Below are 20,950 nucleotides of genomic sequence, written 5' to 3'. Positions count from 1 at the left end.
TTGAGTCAGTATAATTAAATGCTGCGGAATGTGCTTGATAAAATTTTATGTTCAGTAAATCACGTTGTGTTTCACGAATCAAAGAATGACTCAAAAAAAAAATATATTATTTATTGTTAATATATAGAAATTATATATTATTTTAGAATGCGCGTGCACACACGACATCGCTTTTGCAAATAAATTTTTACCTTATAATACTGTTTGTGATCGTAAACTGGGCATAAAGTACTTTTAATACATTACGTAACTCATTTATAACTGCCGGATTTTTTATTTTATAAATATTACATATATCACATTTATATTATTTTGTATTAGATAAAATATGCGCAAAGATATTAAATTATTTGCAAGTTAGATTTTTTCGAAATTTAAGAAGATGATTTTGAAGTTCACTGTAAAGCCTAAAAATTAATATGTATATCTGTGTACATTATTTATGATGCTATTTGATAAATTACCTTTGTGATATTGGTACTTACTCTTAAAAGTAACACTGAGATATCTACAACATTGAACATTTCATCTCTATATAACATCTTGTGCACGAGATACACGATAATTTTACATAGACTTTATCACGTGCGGTGGGGATATATCAGTGAAGAGATTATAGGTATGTTCTTTATAGCTGAACTAGTACAGCCAGTTCAGCTATAAAGAACAGACCTTACGTCTCCGTTGTACATGTTCTGATGAACTTGTTTCGAATAATATAAAATCCAACAAAAACCTAGCAAAAAATAATCTATATACACACTATATAACTTATAATATATAATTTATATTATCATATAGTTATAATTATCAAAAAAATATTTGTCCGCTAATACTTTGTGGTTTGACCCAATTACATTTTTCATTATAACTTTATTTGCTTTTACAAAGATATTAAAAATATACTGCAGATCTATCTCTGATCTAATAACCAATAAAGCATTTGCTATACCAACAATGATGACAGCATTTATCTATATAAAAATTTTTGATAGTGCAAAATAGATATTGATATCATTATATAGATAACTATTGTAGAACAATTGCATCAAAGTCAATGTTCTCAACTGCATTCTTTTATTATCAAGTTTCCAAAGACTTAATTGTTTTAATACAACACTATTCTTTTTTCTTAGAGTATACTAATTGTATCATCAGATTAAGGCCTGCCTTAATGCTTGGTTCATGTTGAAACGTTACAAACTGCCAAATTATAAAAACAAGTAACTAAGCTTACTCTATATATTTTGACAAATAAATTATTTATAATCTATATAATATTTTTAGCATCTGTAAAGAATGTATGGATGTTATATATTCTATTTTAACTGTTCCATATAGCACTATTATATAGTTCTAATTTAATTCTTCCACAAAGCACTATAATTAAATATATATACGTAATTATTATATTTCTGCCATTTTTTGGTATTATTTACAATATATAAATATTGTCATTGATAAAATAAAAGCAATATTTCTACTAATATAAACATATTTTCAAACATAACAGTAACATTGTCATATTTTAATTAAATTATCACATAAGAGATATATCTATTGAAGTATATTACTATATAATATCAATTTGTTGTAGTTTCCGAACTAAAAAAATATTCAGAAAATATATACATAATAAATACTTTATATAAAATGCAGCAACTTTAAATAGAAAAACAAGTCTTTGATGTGATTTCTGAATTAGAGTTATCTTATCATGTTCTTTCGAAAATCTATTTTATATTTATAATTTGATTTAAGATAAAAAAATGCGGATACAACCACGAATCCTTTGTCTACACATAGGGCAATTCGTGAGAATAGGTGCACAATTAGAGCATGTTGCTAAATGTCCACAAGGTAAAAATACTATAGCTAGTGCACAATCCATACAAATTTTGCATAAACGATCTTCTTTCAATTTTCTGTTTTCCTCTTCTAAAAATGCTGAAAAAAAATAATGCGAGCTATTTTTAATATATATATGCGTGTCTCTTTCTCGACAATTAGATTATGTATGCATATGATGTTGAGTGCATATGAAATATAATTTTCAAACAAAAGAAAATTGTATTGAGATCTGCTGTCAGTTAATCTCAGTGACAAATTTGTATTGATAAAGTTCAAAGGTTCATTTTAGGCTGTAATATTTCATATAATAAAAATAAAACAAATTTGAAGAAAAATGACATGTGATTGGCTTCGTAAATCGTATATAATACTAAATCATAATATATAGCATTATCTATATATTACTCACTGATATCTGATTTATTATCCATTTCCTTCTTCTTGAGTTGGCTTTTCAACAATGCATCAGATTCTGGTGTATTTTTACTTGTGGAAATATCAGCCATTTCTGTTACAAGTTGATTCAATAAATAAATTAATTCCGGAGAATTACTATCAAACCTAAAGAGAAAAATGCATTTCTTAATGACTCAATGATTCAATTTTCAATTATATATAATACACATCATGCTGTGATAAAATACTTAGTGTTTTCCACGGTTTGATCAGCTAGAACATCTTCTATGAATTGTTCAACGTTCATATAGGGTTCACCAAGCTCCTGCCGTCTCTTTAGAGTTTCTTTTACTCTACTAATGAGTACTGTATTTAATACAGTTTCAATTTCATTCTATATTGAAAAAGATGTAAATTAATTATATTTATATAATTATAAAATTGATATACATTAAAATCACCGATAAATATTTTATATTGTTTTTATCGACACTGAGAATAGATACTTTTCATTAAATTCTAGTGTTGATGAAATAAATTAAAACATTGTTGAGACGAAATCTTTGTTGGTGATTTAAAATGTAATCTATTATTACATATATAAAGTTAATTAAATCATTACTTGCCGTTGTTAAATCAGTATGTGTTAGCCTTTCAGTTAATGTATCTGGCTCGCTAAATTGTAAAACTGATACCTTTGTACTTGTTGTTGGTACATTAAGTGAAACTGGATTTATGGTGTTAACTTCTGTAGAATCTGATCCCATACAACTAGCAATCTGCATATTACATTTCAGTATTATAAACATATATAAATTAGAATAATTGATATATATAGATATATATATATATATATATATATGTATGATTAAATTGTATCGTATAAAATTGCCAATATTCAACCTGTCGATACATACACATTTTTTATTATATATATCGATTTTTTTCAGAAATTAGCTTTTTAATTTTGACTTACAAAACGGTAATTTTATATGGTACGAATATAATACTTAATAAATTGAAAAGATTTGAATTTATGAATTACCAGAGTATGTAAAGGTGTCCTACTATCTACGCAACGTTTGACGAATTGAGATCCCTGTACAAGATTTACAAAGCCACAATATGAGAACCATTGTGCATGTTCCTTCCATACATTATCCTCTTGTTTCCATCTATTTAACCCTCCACCGCAATAAAAACATCTAACAAAGTCCTCGGGTCCTATAGCAAATGCACAATAAAATTAGCTACTAGAGTAAACATTTCATTAAACATTATTTTGATATGCACTTAAAAAAGAAATGAAGATAAGACTGACCAACATAATAGAATCCAGCCTCAGCTAACATCTCTGGAGTTTGCTTAACCTCATTCGGCCAATCTGTAAAAGTCTGTAATCTTCTTTCATGTAATGCATATTGTGGATACTTAGGTGGCGCATATCTTGATGAGCCTGATAAATTTTTGATTTCTGATTTAACCACCTCTGCTAAAATAAAATTACAATCGCAATAAAAATATGTTCTAAATCTAATACATTCAACTACAGTAAAATTTGTAATTATGTTTTTTAAAAATGTCTTTAAAGATTTGTAAACATTTGTGATTTTTTAAGTATTATTAAAATAGTAATACCATTTTCTGTATCATCCTTTTCTTGTTTTTGTTTCAGAAAATCACAATGTGGGAAGTATAACTTATGTTCACTTTCTGGATCATCACCTGGTTTCCAATTCATGAAGACACCTTTGCAATATAGACATTCCACCTGTTATTTGTACAAAATAATAGTATGTAATAATGAATTACTATTAAATAATGTAGTAGAAACTTTTTTTAAATAATATTTCTATATGAGGGTAGCTCAAAGCAGATAATAAATTTTTATAGCAGCATCAATATCTATCAAAACTTACCATATCTTTATGTTGCAGATAGTAAAATCCTGCTGAAGCCAATTGTTGTGGAGAGATGATAGATGTTAAGGGCCAATTTTCAAACGTCTGTAGTCTTTGCTGAAAAGTAAGGTACTTTTTTTGAAGCTCCTTCTGACTACTTGTAGTACACGACATTGTTGCATTTTCTCTATCCATGACTTGGTTGACACACGTGTTGAGTTCCGATAAACTTGATTCCGATATCAATTTTTCCTTATCCTTAATTGACGTTGCACGTGTTGTATGGATCAAAAAGATAATTAGGTGATTGCAGATTATGACAAAATATAGTTTGACAAGAAGTCGGCTAGTAGGTACATACAATAAAATTCAGCTTTTGCGAGAAACGTCATATTGAACGTACACAATAGGTCTGTTCTTTATGGCTGAACTGGCTGCACTAGTTCAGAGTTTATCTTTCTCCTTCCAATGTGGAGGGAAAAAGATAAACTATGAACTAGTGCAGTCAGTTCAGCTATAAAGAACAAACCTTATGGCCGTATTCCGAATTCACCGCTAGTACTGAAAATCTATATTTTACGTTACGTATATTATAGATTTTCAGTACTGGTAGTGAATTTCGGAACGCAGCCAATGGCTGCGTTTAAAAAACACAACAGTTGTAAAACTGTTTAGTAATAATCGCTTGTGATTGGTGCAATTAGTCCATAAGTATGCAGCCAGAGAGAAATCTGAGAGGGGCCGCGCTGCTGTTTTTCGTACGACGCTTTTACTAGGCTAGAGACCCTAAAGAGTCTTTTTCTTTTAGGGTCTCTAGCCTAGAGAAAGCGTCGTACGAAAAACGACGACATGGTTTCTCTCAGGTTTCTCTCTGGTTCTAAGCTCCAATCTATAGTATTACTTCACGTATACTATAGATTGGAGCGTATTGGAGCATGTTGGGGCATACGACGCGAACAAACCTTTATGGAATGATTTTACAACGACAGTGTTTTCTCAACGCAGTCAATGTAAATTCTCCATAAAATGTCATGTGTTGGGCATGCGCAATAAACATATGATTTTTTTGAAAAATTTGTGGTTACTTTTTATCATAAATTTACCACATTTATGCCTTTTTTAATAAACATGTAAAATATACTTTATAATAAAAATAAATAAAAATATTATTCTTAAACAGAAAGTAATAGAGATATATATTAAAAATAGAGACATATCTTTTTGAATAATGTACAGATATGCCAAGTGATATTTACATATGTGCGGAGCAAAGGTTAAATTCTCGTATCATTACGGCACCATTTTGCGCCGATAGTATACTCACAGTGATCGCACAGTAGTACAGTTCTTTTTTTTTTAGTAAAAAGTATTACTTGTTATTTATTAATTATGGCAATGATAATGAGATTAACTAAGGTGAGTTATTATTAATTAATTATCATAGTTATATCTCTTTGATTAGTCTTTTGAAACATGATTATGATTATGACATATTGTACTATATATTTTATATATTTAACTAATTTTTGCATAATAATAATAATAAAAATATTGATAAGATTGTTTAATTTTTACTATTAGGTTTTACTATTCATTAATCGAATATGTGTTATATTTTTATATGTATAGTATTTTTAGATGTGATAGTTATGAGATATATTGTGTAGTTTTGTTTATTCACGTTCATTATTTTTAATTTTATGAACACAAACAATTAAAGTCTGCTTTAAACTATTAAGTAATTTAGAAAACAGTATAACATATGTCTGAATTTGAGAATATATTATCATTATTTTAAATTATTGTGTGCAAACAACTTATCAATTTATAATCACAGCACATAAGATAGAGTACAAAATAGAATACAAAATAGAATATCAAAATTTTTAACAATAGAGTGTAGTTTAACAATAGAGTTTTAACAATAGAGTGTAGTTTGGAGAACAAGGAATATTTTAATATAAGACCAACATTTTTAGATGAATATCATGAACAGGCGTTTATATAGTTCCAAAGTCAAATTGAACGATGTCGTAATTGTCAGTGCTGTGCGAACTCCAATGGGTTCATTTCTTGGTTCCTTATCAAGCATATCAGCTACCAAACTTGGCGCCGTAGCTGTCCAAGTAAGAGTTTGACAAGAACACTGTTATTAATACTTAATTATATTGAACACTGAATGTTATAACTAATGATTATGTTATTGTCCTAGGCAGCTGTTGAAAGAGCTAGTATTGCCAAAGAACAGGTTAAAGAAGTATATCTGGGCAATGTTTGTCAAGGTTTCTTAGGTCAAGCACCAGCAAGACAGGCTGCATTATTTTCAGGTCTTGTAAATTTTCTATCTATATTTAATAAATTTTACAATAATAATAAGAGAGTAATTTTTTTAAACAAAAAATGTTCTTGTATTAATAAAACATTGACAAAATAATGTAAATAAAATATGACACTTATCATAATTTAGAGTTAATTATAGATTTTGATAAAATTATCATGTGTTATTATGTCATTTGTCATTAGGTCTTCCAAAATCAACAATATGTACTACAGTAAACAAAGTCTGTGCAAGTGGTATGAAAAGTGTTATGCTGGCTTCTCAATCCTTGCAATGTGGCCATCAAGAAATTGTTTTAGCTGGTGGCATGGAATCTATGTCTAATGTACCATATTATTTAGCACGTGGTGAAACATCATACGGTGGAGTAAAACTTGAGGTTTTTATATAATATACTCTATTTTGTGAATATTTCATAGTAATGTATATGTTATGGACAAAGTGATGAATAAGGCATTATGCATAATGCCCAAGACCAGTCGGGCAGAGTGATAAATATTTGTTAATTTATCGCTTTAACCAGGCAATATAAATAAAAATGAATATATAACATATGTACATATATATATACATTTTTACTCATAAGTAATTAATATTTTTAATATTATGATTTGACAGGATGGTATCGTATTTGATGGATTGACTGATGTTTATAATAAATGTCACATGGGTAACTGTGCTGAAAACACAGCTAAGAAATTGAATATTACTCGCCAACAACAAGATGAATATGCTATCAACAGTTATAAACGCAGTGCAGCAGCGTATGAAAAGAATGTATTTAAAGATGAACTCGTGCCTGTTAATGTACCTCAAAGGAAAGGCAAACCAGATGTAATTTTCAGCGAGGATGAAGAATATAAAAGAGTTAACTTTGAAAAGTTTGGCAAATTGAGCACAGTTTTTCAGGTAATAAATTCAAGATGGTACAAATAATCTATATAATCTTTATAATACACATTTATAAGAAATATATATCTTCTTTATATGTATTAATATCTATGTATGCAGAAAGAAAATGGTACAGTAACGGCTGGAAATGCATCCACTTTAAATGATGGTGCCGCTGCATTAATTTTAACCACCAGCGAGGTTGCTCAAAAACTGAATCTTAAGCCCTTGGCTAGAATTGTTGCTTTTCAAGATGCTGCAACGGATCCTATTGATTTTCCAATCGCACCAGCTCTTGCAGTGCCCTCGGTAAATTGTTTGTCAATAAATGCATGTTATTTGGAGTAAAAACAATATTATATTATAGTCTTTTCTTTGCATTATTTTAGCTACTTGAAAATGCTGGAGTTAACAAAAATGATGTAGCTCTTTGGGAAATCAATGAAGCATTTAGCGTAGTAGCTGTGGCAAATCAGAAATTACTCGATATTGATCCTGCTAAGGTAAATGTTCATGGTGGTGCTGTTTCGCTTGGACATCCTATAGGGTAAGTTATTTGATTGAATATATTCTGTTATTTTGTATATTTTAATGTAATGTTTTGAATATTTTACTGCCACAATGATTAGTTATCATACTATAAAATTAATATATTGACAATTGATGACAAATATAAATCTTACAGCATGTCGGGAGCACGTATTATAGTACATTTGGTGCATGCTCTTAAAGCTGGAGAAAAGGGTATTGCATCAATTTGCAATGGAGGCGGTGGTGCATCATCGATTCTGATTGAGAAATTGTAAGTTTACAAATGGCAATCATGACTGTTATTTGAATCTGCATAAATCATTAAATACTTCATGGGGTTATGAAATGCTTAATGTTAGAATAATATTGAATCTTGTTTGTAAGGACTTTTATATAAAGGAATATGAGGAATTTTATAATACTTTTATAATACAGTTATATAAATATATAAAATAGCATTTTATATTTTTCGACTGATATGTAAATATTAAATAGTTTTTATAAAAAATGCGAATATGATAAAAGTTATATTTTCTTATCATATACTATATCTTTTTTATATATTGTTGTTCAAACATATTTCCTTATTTTAATACGTTAGTTAATTGATTTTTAGGTATCATCCAGTATCATCCTTTCCACCAAAATTAACATTATATACGAAAAATCCATGTCCACTTTGTGAAGTTCTAAAAAACCAATTACATTTGCATTTCACTGGACGTTATCAGTTAGAAGAAATTGACATCACTGCTCAAGGAAGCGAACGGTATTTTAAATTATATCAGTATGACATACCAGTTCTTTTTTTAGAAGGTCAGTATTTATGCAAACATCGATTAGATGTTGATTTGTTAGAAAAAAGACTTAATGACTTAGTTTCAAGAAAAGATATATATTGATAATAAGTTCGTATTATTATCAACTTCATTAATTTATTGCAATATATGAAGCATATTAAAAATCACTTTTTCTGGATTGTGTAATTTGTAAGAAAATTATTTAATATAACGAATATAGCATTTTCAAAATCAATATTTACAATAAGTGTTACGTAGGTTAATGATATTTGCAGAATAATCTTGATCTTGCCGTCCGTCTCGTTTGCATTATCTTTTTCTTTCATTGCTATTCTCTCTCCCTACGATCGTTACGTCTTTCTCCCGCTGTTAGTGATCCTCCTTTCTCTACAATAGACCGGACCTGTTCCGCTCTTTCCCTCCCGCCATTCGCGCGTGCGTGCGTGTGGGTGCGTTGATCGGTGGTGAATTGGTGAATGTATGAACTCGCAGTCTGCGCGCTCGTCGGCGATCGTTCTTCCTCAGTGCGTACCTTACGCGGGCACCGTGAAGTACTTGCTTTTCGCAGAGCGGTTACGTGGCACGCGTTCGGTACAACGACAGGGGGAAAGAGGAATAAAATTGACAGATAAGGTCGAAAAAAAGGAAAGACGCGGGGAGAACAAAAAAGAAAGAAAGAGGAAAATAAACTTGACAGAGAGAAAGGAAGAGAAACAAGTTGACAGAGAAGGAGAGAAAACAAGGTAAGAACAGAGAGAAAGAGAGAGAGAGAGAAAGAAGTAGAGTGAAGTACGAGAGAGAAAAGTGAAAAAATGAGAAAAAGAAAGACAAGTAATCGTTCTTTTTCAAAGTGAATCGCGAAGGTGGCAAGTAATATCTTGTGCGCGTCTTGTGAGTGCTTTGCGTTTGGAGTTCGCATTATAAAAATCGATTATTGATAAAAAAGAAAGAGAAAAAGAGATTGTCCTTAATTATTTATGAAAAAACTTTTTTTCGGTGTCTTAATGCTTTTGAAGTTAGACTATCAACGCATGACTCCATCTTCATTATCGATTCCATTATCGATCAGCGTTTCGTCTTATTTCTCGCATTGACGCCGCGGATGCAGGTAAGGCAAGAATACAAAAATCCGTCACGTTCATCGACGCGCTGCTGCGAATCGCCACCAGTGAGTCACGCTACCCGACCCGGTTCTGTTATCGAGGTGAACGTGGCAAACGTTTCGAAGTAAATGAACAACGTAAGTACGAACAACAAAGCGCGTAAAACTAGCTCTCATAACATCAATGAGTGCACGTCGATTGCATTTTGTGCCTCACATGACGTTCGCGATCGCGCTATCTATTATCGCGATGTGATTTTTGGCAAATATATCGACGAGAAATTTGAGCGGTAACGCGAAATTCGTAGTCAAGCGCGAATCGCACTTCGTCGAAGACATCGAATCTGTCTGAATTTGTCTGAAATCCGTTCCTCTCGCGAGAATTCGATAGGCAGAGCGAGCGTGCGATGTAAAACGTGAAGTGAACAGAGAAGCAGCAGGCTGTGTTGCGCCGAACGAGCCGGGTCGTATAATATTTTTAGTTCGTGGTGAATTGTGCGCACGCGGATCAGATTGTTCGGCACAATCATTTCCGAAGAATTTTGACTTGCGGAAAGTAAAAAGCGAAAAAAAGAGGCGGTTGAAAGGAAGAATATTTGCGTAAGGATTATTTTAACGAGAAAAGCCGCGCCGGAACGGACGGAATCCCGAAAGCGATTCCAAGAAAAGAAGACATGATTGTATCGCTCGTATTGCGGTGAAATTTCGGAGTAACAAAGAAAGGTTAGAGACTTTCGGAGTGCTACAAATGTAGATGAGATCTATTGGCGTCGCGTTGTGCCTTTTATATATTGACGTCCGAACAAGGTCGTATGTGAGTGGAATGACCGTGATTTAAACGAATTGCAGTGTGCATTGGTGTCTGCGCGCGCGCGTCCGTACCCGGTTCGACGAAGTGGACGAACGACGAGTCTTCTTTTTTCTCAAATGTCGGATATACGGCTGCTGCCTCGCTTCTTCTATTCGCTCTTCTGGCGTTGCTACGCGGGTCACCTGAGTGGGATACCTTTGGTGTTCCGGAGTGACATGAAGGTATGTATAAATAGACAATATGTGTACATGGACGGCGAAAGTGACTCTTGCCGGTCGCAATCGAATCGGCCACCGCGGAAAAAAAACGTCAATCGACTTTTCTACAAATGAATGAGAAAAAATAGTACTTCTCTTTTGGAAACGTATCATATCAAATTTTAAAATCGATTTTACATCGAAACTAAACATATAAAAGAATTTTGTTTTATCTGTATGGTATTCATATAATTTCACGAAGTAAAGCAGTTGATAATAAACGATTAATAAGAAGGGTGTAAAAATTTTTTTTCTTGAAACATTTATTTTTACAACATATATTTTTTTGCGATGTCTGATTCGATCGGCCTGTCATAATATATTCTCTCAACTTTAAGCGAAATAGGACTTTTAATTGTTCACTATACAAAAACAGCACATTAAAAGCATTTTGTGAGTCGTAAAAGCTGTGCGCTGTGTGATATGCATTTTATTCGAGAAAAGAACAAAAGAGTAATAAGTTACGCGCGTTCGAATAGCTAATTCAATTTTCTGGTTTGCTGTGATTCTGAAAACTACTAAACGTCAGTAGAAAAATGTCAGTAGAAAAATAATGGTTAACCTTTGCCTCTGAATTGATAATTTAGCAGGAATAATTAAACATTATACAACATTTTTAGAGGATTTCGTAAAATTAATAATTATTTCCATTTAAATATTAATTTATTTTTGTCAATCTATATTAACTATTTCTTTACGTGCTAACTCTAAATGGGTATATTTATATATTTTTTACGTATTTTATTAATTTCATCAATTTATTTATTTATATAAATATAAAATTAATTGTTTTTTAAAAGGTTACACAGAGATAATTTATTTTACTAACATTATATATGTTATTCTTTATATATTTAAATCTTTTTTTATGTTGCTTTTACTTGGAATAATTTTTCACTGCAATAACTTATTTTGATCTTGTTACAATAACTGATTACTATAATTAGTCGCGGAAAGTAACATATGTAAAGCTACGACTTCAGCAGCTGATGCCTCATTTATCACTTTGCTGCTGTATGTGTGTTTGCGACCGCGATCTGACTGCGTGCACTATTTGCTCAATCTATCGAAACTAATTATTCGCTCTGTCGCGGAGGTTGCAATAGACAAAAAAGTTCTGTACTCTTAGTTAATTGCGATCTCGACTGATTTGTCTATAAACTGCTACGCTTTTTCATCTTTACAAGAGAGTCGCTTTGTGATTTATCAAGAGTTGAGTAGTAAAACATTGATATCGACATAAACGTTTTTAACGACTGTTTAATCTTTAAAACATGCAACGTACACTATTTGTCTTATTTCAAGGTAGTTGGATGTGTAAAATCGAATTGCAATTACTTATATTTTTAAATATTACTAAAAATATTTTAATTAATTAAATTATAAATAAAAAATAGTAAAAGAGCAGTGATTATTTCAATTGTTTCAGTTTCAATGTGTACATTGATTTAATTTTTTAACAAAGAAAAGTTTATTAGAATTGTGCTTGTTTAATGATAAAAGTATATTGTGTTTATCTTAATATAAAAATAATTAATATTATTTGGATCAAACTTTAAAAACACGCACTCTCTAATAAACTCCTTTCTATTAAAAAGATGAATTGACGCTAGTTTAAAGTACTGAATTAAAACGATTGAAATAATTGAAATAGATATGACAAGTATTGTAGCATACTACATGTAAAGAAACACATACATACACACATATGTTGCATCTCTCTGACTATTTTTGTTGTATGATTTATCAAGATTATCTATACGTGATCATGTGAAGTATCGTCACTGAAAAGAAATAGGATAGGATATTTAAATAATATAAGTTGTACCATTTAACTCTTAAACGACCATTACCGTTATGACTATTTAAAAATGACTAAAGACTAAAGACACCGCTTCATTTGTCATCGCAGCGTCACGCTAATCAGTTATGATGTATTGTAATGAGTCTGTAATTATGATGCATCGGCGTAGTCTGCAATGACAGAGGCGTCATATTTGTAGACTGGAACAAAAAACATTTCGAAACTTTATTCGTGATGCTAAAAATCAATTAGCTAATTTAGCATATTTTTTTATGTTTTGCCCTCTTTTTTTATTTTTCAAATCAAGGGTATTAACATTTTATGTGTTGAGTTGATTAATTATACATATTAATACATTATACATACATTAAAGAGCAGATTATAATAAATAATGTAAATATCACTAAATTAATGAAATGATAAAAGCAATCATCAATTTTTAATATTAAAAAAAAATCTGTTATGTAACATAAATGTGTTTCACAAATTGTACTTTCAAAATTAAGATAATAACGAATAATAGCGATGAGAAGTCAAAGGATGCACAAGGATGCGGAAAAAGTGTAGGAAGCAATTTAAATGCATTCTTGAGACGTGGGAACGCAACTCTTGGAGTGCTGCAATAAAACGATGTACAGGGTGACTTCCGTGTCATCTACTTTCCCTAAATCATAAATACAATTCTACAATAAAACAATAGTCTAAATAAATTGAACTGTCGAAATATTTAATAAAGTGTAAATTTTTACAAGAGTTTATGAATTAAGAAACAGGAGTGACAACTATAAATGAAACATAAAAACTTGTTGCAGTTTCTTAACTCACTTTATTGGTCATAAGACTGTCAGCAAATATTTGCACATGCTGATGGTATTCACTTGAGTCGAGAGGAAACGCATGACCTTTGACACACCCTGTACAAGTCGGCGCTATGAATGCAGTTCAAGCGTGCGTGTCGGGCGTGTATGACCGCTTTGCTCTCCCGCGTGGCGCGATTAAAGGTTCAACGAACCGCGCGATTTGTGGCACAGCCGCCTCCCTTCATTGATCATCACGCGACAATGAGCAGACAGTGATGTGATGAGTCAGCCGATGTGCAGGGAGGTAGGCTGTTCGTGACTACAAGATTTCGGAAAGTCAATTTCGCACCAGGCAAGGATGTGTTGCATTAATTGCTGTCGAGAAAGTACTGCTCTCGCGCAATATCACGCATAAAGCGTGAAGCGCCTTATTCACGTCATTCGTCAAGTCTGCGGCGTTCTTTCTTAATGATGCCTTGGAGACAATCGATTCAGAGTCTTACGAGAAAATCCGGGATGGTCATTTGTCGCTGAAAGATATCTCGGGCATCTTTCTGGTTCAACGAGTGTTGAACGAGAATATGTTTCCATAATTCATAAATTGCGTTGTGTGCGCGTGTCTCCCTTTGCATAAATGACATGTTAGACATAGTTTTCATTATTTCATTCACGCAGAGATGCAGGATATTATAGATTACGCTCAAACGGCAATTTGTCATTTCAAACATTACTCTCCTTCATTTGTCAACTTTCACCGTAAAACTATAGATATTTTATCAGTGAAACCGCTGTGCAAATCCATTTTTTATGATATTTTTTATTTTAGAAACAACAAATGTGCGCGTTTTTCACTGTCTTGATTCTCTTTCTACAATTTTTCTGGCGATAATTATTTGTTTGTGCTTATATATTTTTTAAATAAATTAATCTATAAGTCAACGATGAGTATTTCTATTTCTCGAATTTTTTTGAAAATCAGAAGAATATGTCTTCTCAAGCTGAAGTTGACAATAATTTTTTGGAATGCGTCATCGCGCACGCATTATCGTCATCGCATACTCAGCTTGATTCCTTTTACAGCCGCTATTCCGAAGCTCTTTGTACATCATAGAGAGCACATTCGTAACGCGTCAAAGCGGTGGCAACATTGTTAATTCGGTATGACGTGATCAGAATGACAGAAGAGCCGCCGGTCGAGTAATTGTATACAATTACATCATTTGTTTGCTTTCTAGCCGGCCACGGGTCGTGAGAAACGCGGTCTAACCGAGCGTTTAATGCGCCAACTGAATTTGTGTGCACATGAACTGGACTCATGTGCCTGTGTACGTCAGCGGTAATTAATCAGCATGGGTCGGCGGATATGACTAGTCTTGCGTTCATCGTGAATTTCGAGTTCTGCTATGTTCGCCGAATTATTTATAGGATTTACATTTCTATCTGTATGCTTGGAAGCATCGAACAATTAGTGACTCTAATTAGCTTTCCTGCAATGGAATAGGTAATTAATGGCGCGTGGATCGTAATTAAGAAATGTTTTAATAATACATTCAGAATAATCAATGTGAAGTTTGTTGAACAAATAACATTGATAAAAATATTTCATCTAGCATCATTACAATCTTATGATAATGTTATCGTAATACAATCGAGTCATTTACTACATTCGATTTAATTAATAGATTTTTTAAAATAAATATACAATCAACTTTTTTTTAACAAGAACTTTTGTTATTTATTTAATTATATGAATATTTAAGTTACAATGTTGAACACGCGACAGTGATTTTCCATGTAATTTTCGCTAATTATTTTTCAATTTGAAATATTATTAAATGCAACGTATCATTCCGGTTTTAAATGTCACATCAGCATTTTCCGGTTATCTTACTATTTTTAGCACTGCGATGCTCGAATAGGCAAGTCGCGTTTAGTATCGTTTCAAATCACATCGTATTATATTTCCATTGTAGTTGTATGTAATACAAGGAAAGATTATATTTTTTAAATTATTTTAATTTAAAATTCCACGTTAAACTATTTTATCCCACCTCTGTACATTCGATATTTTGCACTATATATTTTATACACTTACAATTAGATTGTAGTTAAGTGGTTAATGCTCTATTGATTGTAAGTTGAGAATACACCAGTAACACTCTCCTCCGATTTATGGTTCGTGACTTATAATGATGTAGGAGTATCGACTATACCGCTCAATTTCGATCTCCTTTCAAGTTCCAGCACAGGAAATGGAAAACGGTTTTTATCAGAAACATGAACAGAAATAGATACGTTTTTAGAAGATGCAATTTCCTCACTGATGGGTTCGAAGAAAGCATTTATCGAGTACTTGTTAACGAAATGATATTTGAGAAAAACTAAATAGGATTTTTTGTGTTCAGATTTCTTGCCATTAATCAGAAAGAAAAGGTGTGGAAGCATGCAAATAATAGAGTTATTGGTCCAATGAAAATCGGTGAAAGTTAAGGAAATTGAAAAATAGTCGTCATATCTTGGAGCAAAATTAGGGAAATAAGGGAAACTTTTAAAATTGCTCGGATCGATTGAAAATGAGACGTAGAATAATTATTATGCAGATATAAAATGTAAAATATGCAGAAATAAAATATTTTCTGTACATTTAATACATAATATAATATAAAATATTTGAATATTAAACGAGTCTACACTGTAAATATTGATAATTATTGATAAACGTTAACTCAACAGCATTTCCACATGAATATCGACAAATCGCAAAATGAAATGTGGAGGTCAAACAGTTCACACGTTAGCTATAAAAAATAAATGTACTAATTACTGTTACATATTGTTCATCGGCTAAATACCTCATCGCGTTGCAAATCGCATTCATTTAGTATCTCGCCGTTAATTGTTACCGACAATTACGAACACTTGCGATGAAGCGTAAGTCCTCTTTCTTAGATCACGCATCAGTTGCTTTCGATACATACAAGTTTATAAATGATAACATCGGTCTTGCGAACACTTGTAATGCATTACATGGCGGGTATATTTTTGCAGAATCTTCTCCGATATATTCGAAACGGTGAGTTATCACTGGAAAGCATTGGAGAAATGGCGCGATGAATTAATGAGCTTGCGTTTGCGAAAGGTTTGCAAGTCGAGTGAAATGGTCCTATAGCGGTCAATGAGAGTACCGCAGTCTAGTCTGTACCAGAGATTTCTTAGTCGGGTCAGACGAATCTAGGACGAGTTCATAAGGTTGCAAAAATCGCCGACATACTTGGTCCGGTTAATCTGATCATTTAAAATAATTCTTGAAACCAGTATAATTATTAAAGTTTAAATTATATCATCTAGAATATCGTGCAATTTAACGATATATACATCTTATTTTTAAGTCTTATTGAGTTTAAGTTGCAAATGAAATATTATATGAAAATAATATATCTTTTGCGACTTGACAATCGCGCTTTTTATAAACTATATTAGTATGTTAATTTGCTGAAAAATTAATCAATTTTTAATAAAAGATTAATTTTGTTTTATATTATTATTTTCATTATTCAACATGTTTCTCGATTATTCAATAAGAGAAAAATTTGTGAACGCTATGTCATTCTGTTTGATATAACAAAAATGCTTTTATATTTTTGCAGGCGTAAATCGTCGTAAGATGGCTTCTAACGAAGACGGTGATTTGATTGATCTTGGAAACGATGCGTGTGTACCGCGTATCACCGTGGACGATTCGACACCCGAAGAACAGGAGCATTTACTTGATGTTTGTCCTCCAAAACTTGAGCAAAAACTTTCTCTTACTAGACGACAAGAGCGAGTGCTAGATAACATAGACAAAGGTGACATTCTGGTGACTTTGGGCCATGATCAAGTGGTGCCGATTCGGAAACGGATCGACGTAGTCTCATCGGACACGATCAAGCGGGTTCGCGATATTACCCGCAATCTGGAGCCAATGATACGCAAAACTTGTTCCGATATCAATGAAGAAACACAACGGGACGCGGTGGACTATGCGACGATCTCCGACCGCGAAGAATCGATGAACACAATCGCGAAACACGAAGACGAGACTTATGAAGCGCGGGAGATAAATAATGCCTTCAATTTTCTTACCGAACACGACGACAACGAGGATCAAGCGGAGACGAGCATTAGCCGCGTAAGAAATGAGAACGTTGACTTGAATCGCTCGATATCTTCCATGCGTCCCCTGATTGAGAAGGACACGGCCAATTACCCCTCCGAGTCACCGTCCAGGACTTGGAACGAGGAAATTACCGGTAGAAATGACGCAAATGCGAGGGTGGACGTCGTTACACCAAATGGCTACGATGTTCAGCTGGATAATTTAGCCTTCGAATCGTCGCCAGATTCGAAAAAGTTTCAAGAGGATAGTTTGATCGGGAACAGGTCCGTTTCCGTTGATTCGGAAACTCACACGAGAGCCGCTTTCAAGAGACGCGGTCAGGAGGACATCACCTTCAAGCGCGAGAGCAAGAGGCGTTCCTTTCAAGAGTCGCATCGTAAATCATGGACGGAAGGAACGAGCTTAAACTCAACTCTCACGGATGGACTTGGTGGTATCGATAGATCCACTAGTTTCCAGGAATATCGTTGCGCACCGTCGATCTCCGACGATTATGGGGTATCCAGCTTTCTCACGAGGTATGATTGCTTCTAGCATATTTTTATGCCTTTTTGCGTTTTTGAGTTTTATATTTGTAGAAGAGAAAGAAGTTATATGTGTCATATTTTTATTACATTGCAATGATAATCTATATATATATATTAAAAAAAGCTTTTAAGATTAACAAGCTGATAGTTATCTATAAAACAAATTATTCTGATAAATTATTCTCAGATAACTTGTGATGTAAAAGAAATTAATTTTTACGGTAAATAATTTGAAAATTCAATGCGTAATTAAGCTCTCTCTATCTTGTTAAGTTTCTCTCATTAATTTCTGCTAATTAGAAAGTAACGAATATTTAAATTAAATTACTAAATATCCTAATTTCCTATCGGAAAGTATATTATATGTTTATAAAAATTTCTTTCTTCCTCTTACTTTTATATTTTTGGCTCATTTACTTGACGGGAAACAATCTCATATAACTAGTACGAGTCAGATGTAGGAATGCGCATAGATAGACTCGAATATGCAGCGGCAGGATGCGCACTGTCTCGGAAATATTTACATAGATTCAGATCGACCTAACGAGTACACAAACTGTCTTGATTTTGATTCATTCGACAAATGCATGCTCGGAGACGAGAAATAGACAAGAGCACAATACAGAACCTTGTCGCCAATCGAAGTAAGGACTAACAATGAAACTTGAACACAATGACATAGATCTCTTTTAATAATCGTAAATACATTATGTTCGTCTTATGTTTCACTTATGCTATTAGCAGAAGTACAAGTTTTTATCGAGAGCCACTTTCAACGAGTAGATCTCTCAAGTAGCCGCTGAAGTGAACTCGGAGCACTTGTTGAAAACTACTCTCAATTCCATTTCTGTTGAGGAATTTTACTGATTGTTATTCTTGAGAATTGTCATATATAAAAATTTTCAATTAAACACCAAAGTCGTGTAAAAAACGAAATTTATTATAAAATTGATTTTTAACAATATATATTACACGATTTTGATATAAAAATGTGAAATCTTAATGATAACATATAAATTATTACATAACTTGTTTCTAATTATAAAAGATTGAAAGTTAATATTTTTTTCAATTCAAGAAATTTACTCTCTCTGGCGATAGTGAAACTTTCTAATGGCCAACGATTTAGAGCGAATGTGAATATTCGATCTAGAAGCAAACGCATTGCTCTCACTTTGAAAAAATTATGACAGTCGCGAGTCGTAAAAGTAAGCGACATCATGTAGTGCGTATTTTCACGATGATTCGCACAACGGTATCACGAGACGAGCATTCACGTAAGCGTGCAAACATGCAATGAATTAAGTCCCGCACCGAATCGCGCGCGGAACACTTCGGAAAGATGGAACATTACGTACGTCACGTGAAAGCGGAAAATTCTGGTCTTTGAGACACATGTTGCAAAACGCATATTATATAGAATGACAAATAGACTTGCTGATATCAAAATAAACATATGCATATTTTTTATTTTACATTATCTATTAAATTTCCTATTTATTTAATAATTTTTATTTCAATACAATTTATCAAATCTTTGAGTAAAAAGCCTGCATTAAATACGCATAGTACTAAAATATAAGAATAGAATATCAATATTGGATAATATTAAAAGTTATTATTATCATCAACTTTTTCTCGGTAGTCGGAGAAAAATGCAGTTGGATATTTTACTGATTGTCATCCAGTAGCGTAATTCTGCGGCTCTTCCGTTTACTCGTTAACGCCATATTCCGAGAGCGAGTCATCGTATCCACAATCTTGTACCTACAATAGCGTACCGACGCTTTTGTTCCATGCGCGAAGGAAATAATTAATAACAATTGCAGTGCGGTATGATGGCGTGAAACCTTCATCGTCCATAATACGACTGCAATATCGTTGTTGATACAGACACATTGAGAAAGGGCACGACCATGTTTAGAAAGTCATTCTGCGGATTAATTCGCGAGAAGTCGCGTCTGAGCGAAACATAATGCTGTCGGAGATGCAGTTTCGCTTGTAAATTGTAAGACAAGAGGAATACAAAGTGTAGGCTCCGGGACATAACGAAATATAAGAGTAAGAATGGGAATACATGGGAAAGGAAGAAATCCGAGAAGAATAGAAGTCTTGAAAACTGATTTGTTTGGAAAAAACGTACAAAGATTCCTCTCAGAAGACATTTTCGGAATAAATTCGACGAATATATACAAATCAAACAAAATATAAATTGTATATAAAATTAATCTTTAGCATTCATAGGAAGTTCTAATTATAATTTGTTCTAGAAAGTTTTTATCATAACTTACGCGCTATTAATACCCAAACGATTATATTTAAAGGTTTCAGTTTTACTAGCTTTATTCTGTGTTCTAATTATATCAAAACCGATCACAATTTTTTGTACTTTTATACAGAAGCGTATTGAAAAGCAATATTTATATTAAATTTATATTAAAGGAGATTGATGTATTTGCGACAAAGGATACGGACGCACTGAGAAAGGGCACGATCGCATTTAGAAAGTCACTGTTTGCATTGGTACGTGACCGTCGCAAGCGTTGCAAAAGTAATCGGGTCAACGGGCATTCGAACGACCTCTCCCTCTCTCTTTCTCTCTTTGTCGAATAGATCCGCGGGATTTGAACAAAAATTTCAGTCGTTATATCGGCGAAACACTTCCCACGCGCGACTCGCGCACAATAAGGTGAGAGTCGCAACCGTGCCGGTCGCATTACGCGTCCGGAAAGCCGCGTCGCAGTTATGCGCGTTGCTTGTGACGAAATCCCTCAATGCCTCG

The 20,950-nt window shown here is 32.7% G+C and overlaps 3 protein-coding genes across 10 annotated transcripts in view; 2 read left to right on the top strand and 1 right to left on the bottom strand.

The window, feature by feature from the left end:
- Positions 1–254: 254 nt before the first annotated feature.
- On the bottom strand, positions 255–4,645 carry LOC105676081 (Death-associated inhibitor of apoptosis 2). 3 transcript variants are annotated; one of them, XM_012373678.2, is made up of 9 exons: positions 4,510–4,645; positions 4,167–4,406; positions 3,886–4,018; positions 3,569–3,739; positions 3,293–3,471; positions 2,874–3,026; positions 2,496–2,641; positions 2,261–2,412; positions 255–1,947 (listed from the first exon to the last, which is right to left on the bottom strand). In XM_012373678.2, the coding sequence occupies exons 2-9, from the start codon at positions 4,341–4,343 to the stop codon at positions 1,757–1,759; spliced, it is 1,302 nt and encodes a 433-aa protein (XP_012229101.1). In that variant the 5' UTR covers positions 4,344–4,406; positions 4,510–4,645; the 3' UTR covers positions 255–1,756. The 3 variants fall into 3 exon arrangements, with proteins under 3 accessions (XP_012229101.1, XP_012229102.1, XP_067212322.1); XM_012373679.2 differs by having other exon boundaries at positions 3,569–3,736; positions 4,167–4,594; XM_067356221.1 differs by having other exon boundaries at positions 4,167–4,592.
- Positions 4,185–9,665, top strand: Acat1 (Acetyl-CoA acetyltransferase 1). Of its 4 annotated transcripts, XM_067356215.1 has the most exons (10): positions 5,111–5,564; positions 6,128–6,274; positions 6,361–6,475; positions 6,672–6,865; positions 7,105–7,395; positions 7,498–7,686; positions 7,767–7,924; positions 8,063–8,179; positions 8,525–8,724; positions 8,984–9,665. In XM_067356215.1, exons 1-10 carry the CDS (start codon positions 5,538–5,540, stop codon positions 8,986–8,988), a joined length of 1,443 nt encoding a protein of 480 aa, XP_067212316.1. In that variant the 5' UTR covers positions 5,111–5,537; the 3' UTR covers positions 8,989–9,665. The 4 variants fall into 4 exon arrangements, with proteins under 4 accessions (XP_067212315.1, XP_012229098.1, XP_067212316.1 ...); XM_067356214.1 differs by lacking the exons at positions 5,111–5,564; positions 8,984–9,665 and adding an exon at positions 4,185–4,272 and having other exon boundaries at positions 8,525–8,866; XM_012373675.2 differs by lacking the exon at positions 8,984–9,665 and having other exon boundaries at positions 5,103–5,564; positions 8,525–8,866.
- bdg (bedraggled) overlaps positions 9,311–20,950 on the top strand; it is a 51,153-nt gene continuing 39,513 nt past the window's right edge. Inside the window, exons 1-3 of one of the 3 annotated variants that reach the window (XM_067356194.1) lie at positions 9,311–9,451; positions 10,660–10,842; positions 17,130–18,159. In XM_067356194.1, coding sequence (XP_067212295.1) covers positions 17,147–18,159 — 1,013 coding nt within the window. In that variant the 5' untranslated portion in view covers positions 9,311–9,451; positions 10,660–10,842; positions 17,130–17,146. Of the gene's footprint in view, positions 9,452–9,732; positions 9,949–10,659; positions 10,843–17,129; positions 18,160–20,950 lie in introns of those variants that run through there. The other 2 variants (XM_067356193.1, XM_067356195.1) reach the window with 2 other exon arrangements.

This window comes from Linepithema humile, chromosome 5, assembly GCF_040581485.1.
Source record: "Linepithema humile isolate Giens D197 chromosome 5, Lhum_UNIL_v1.0, whole genome shotgun sequence".
Classification (NCBI taxonomy): Eukaryota; Metazoa; Arthropoda; class Insecta; order Hymenoptera; family Formicidae; genus Linepithema; species Linepithema humile.
This window is presented reverse-complemented; position numbering and strand designations above follow the sequence as displayed.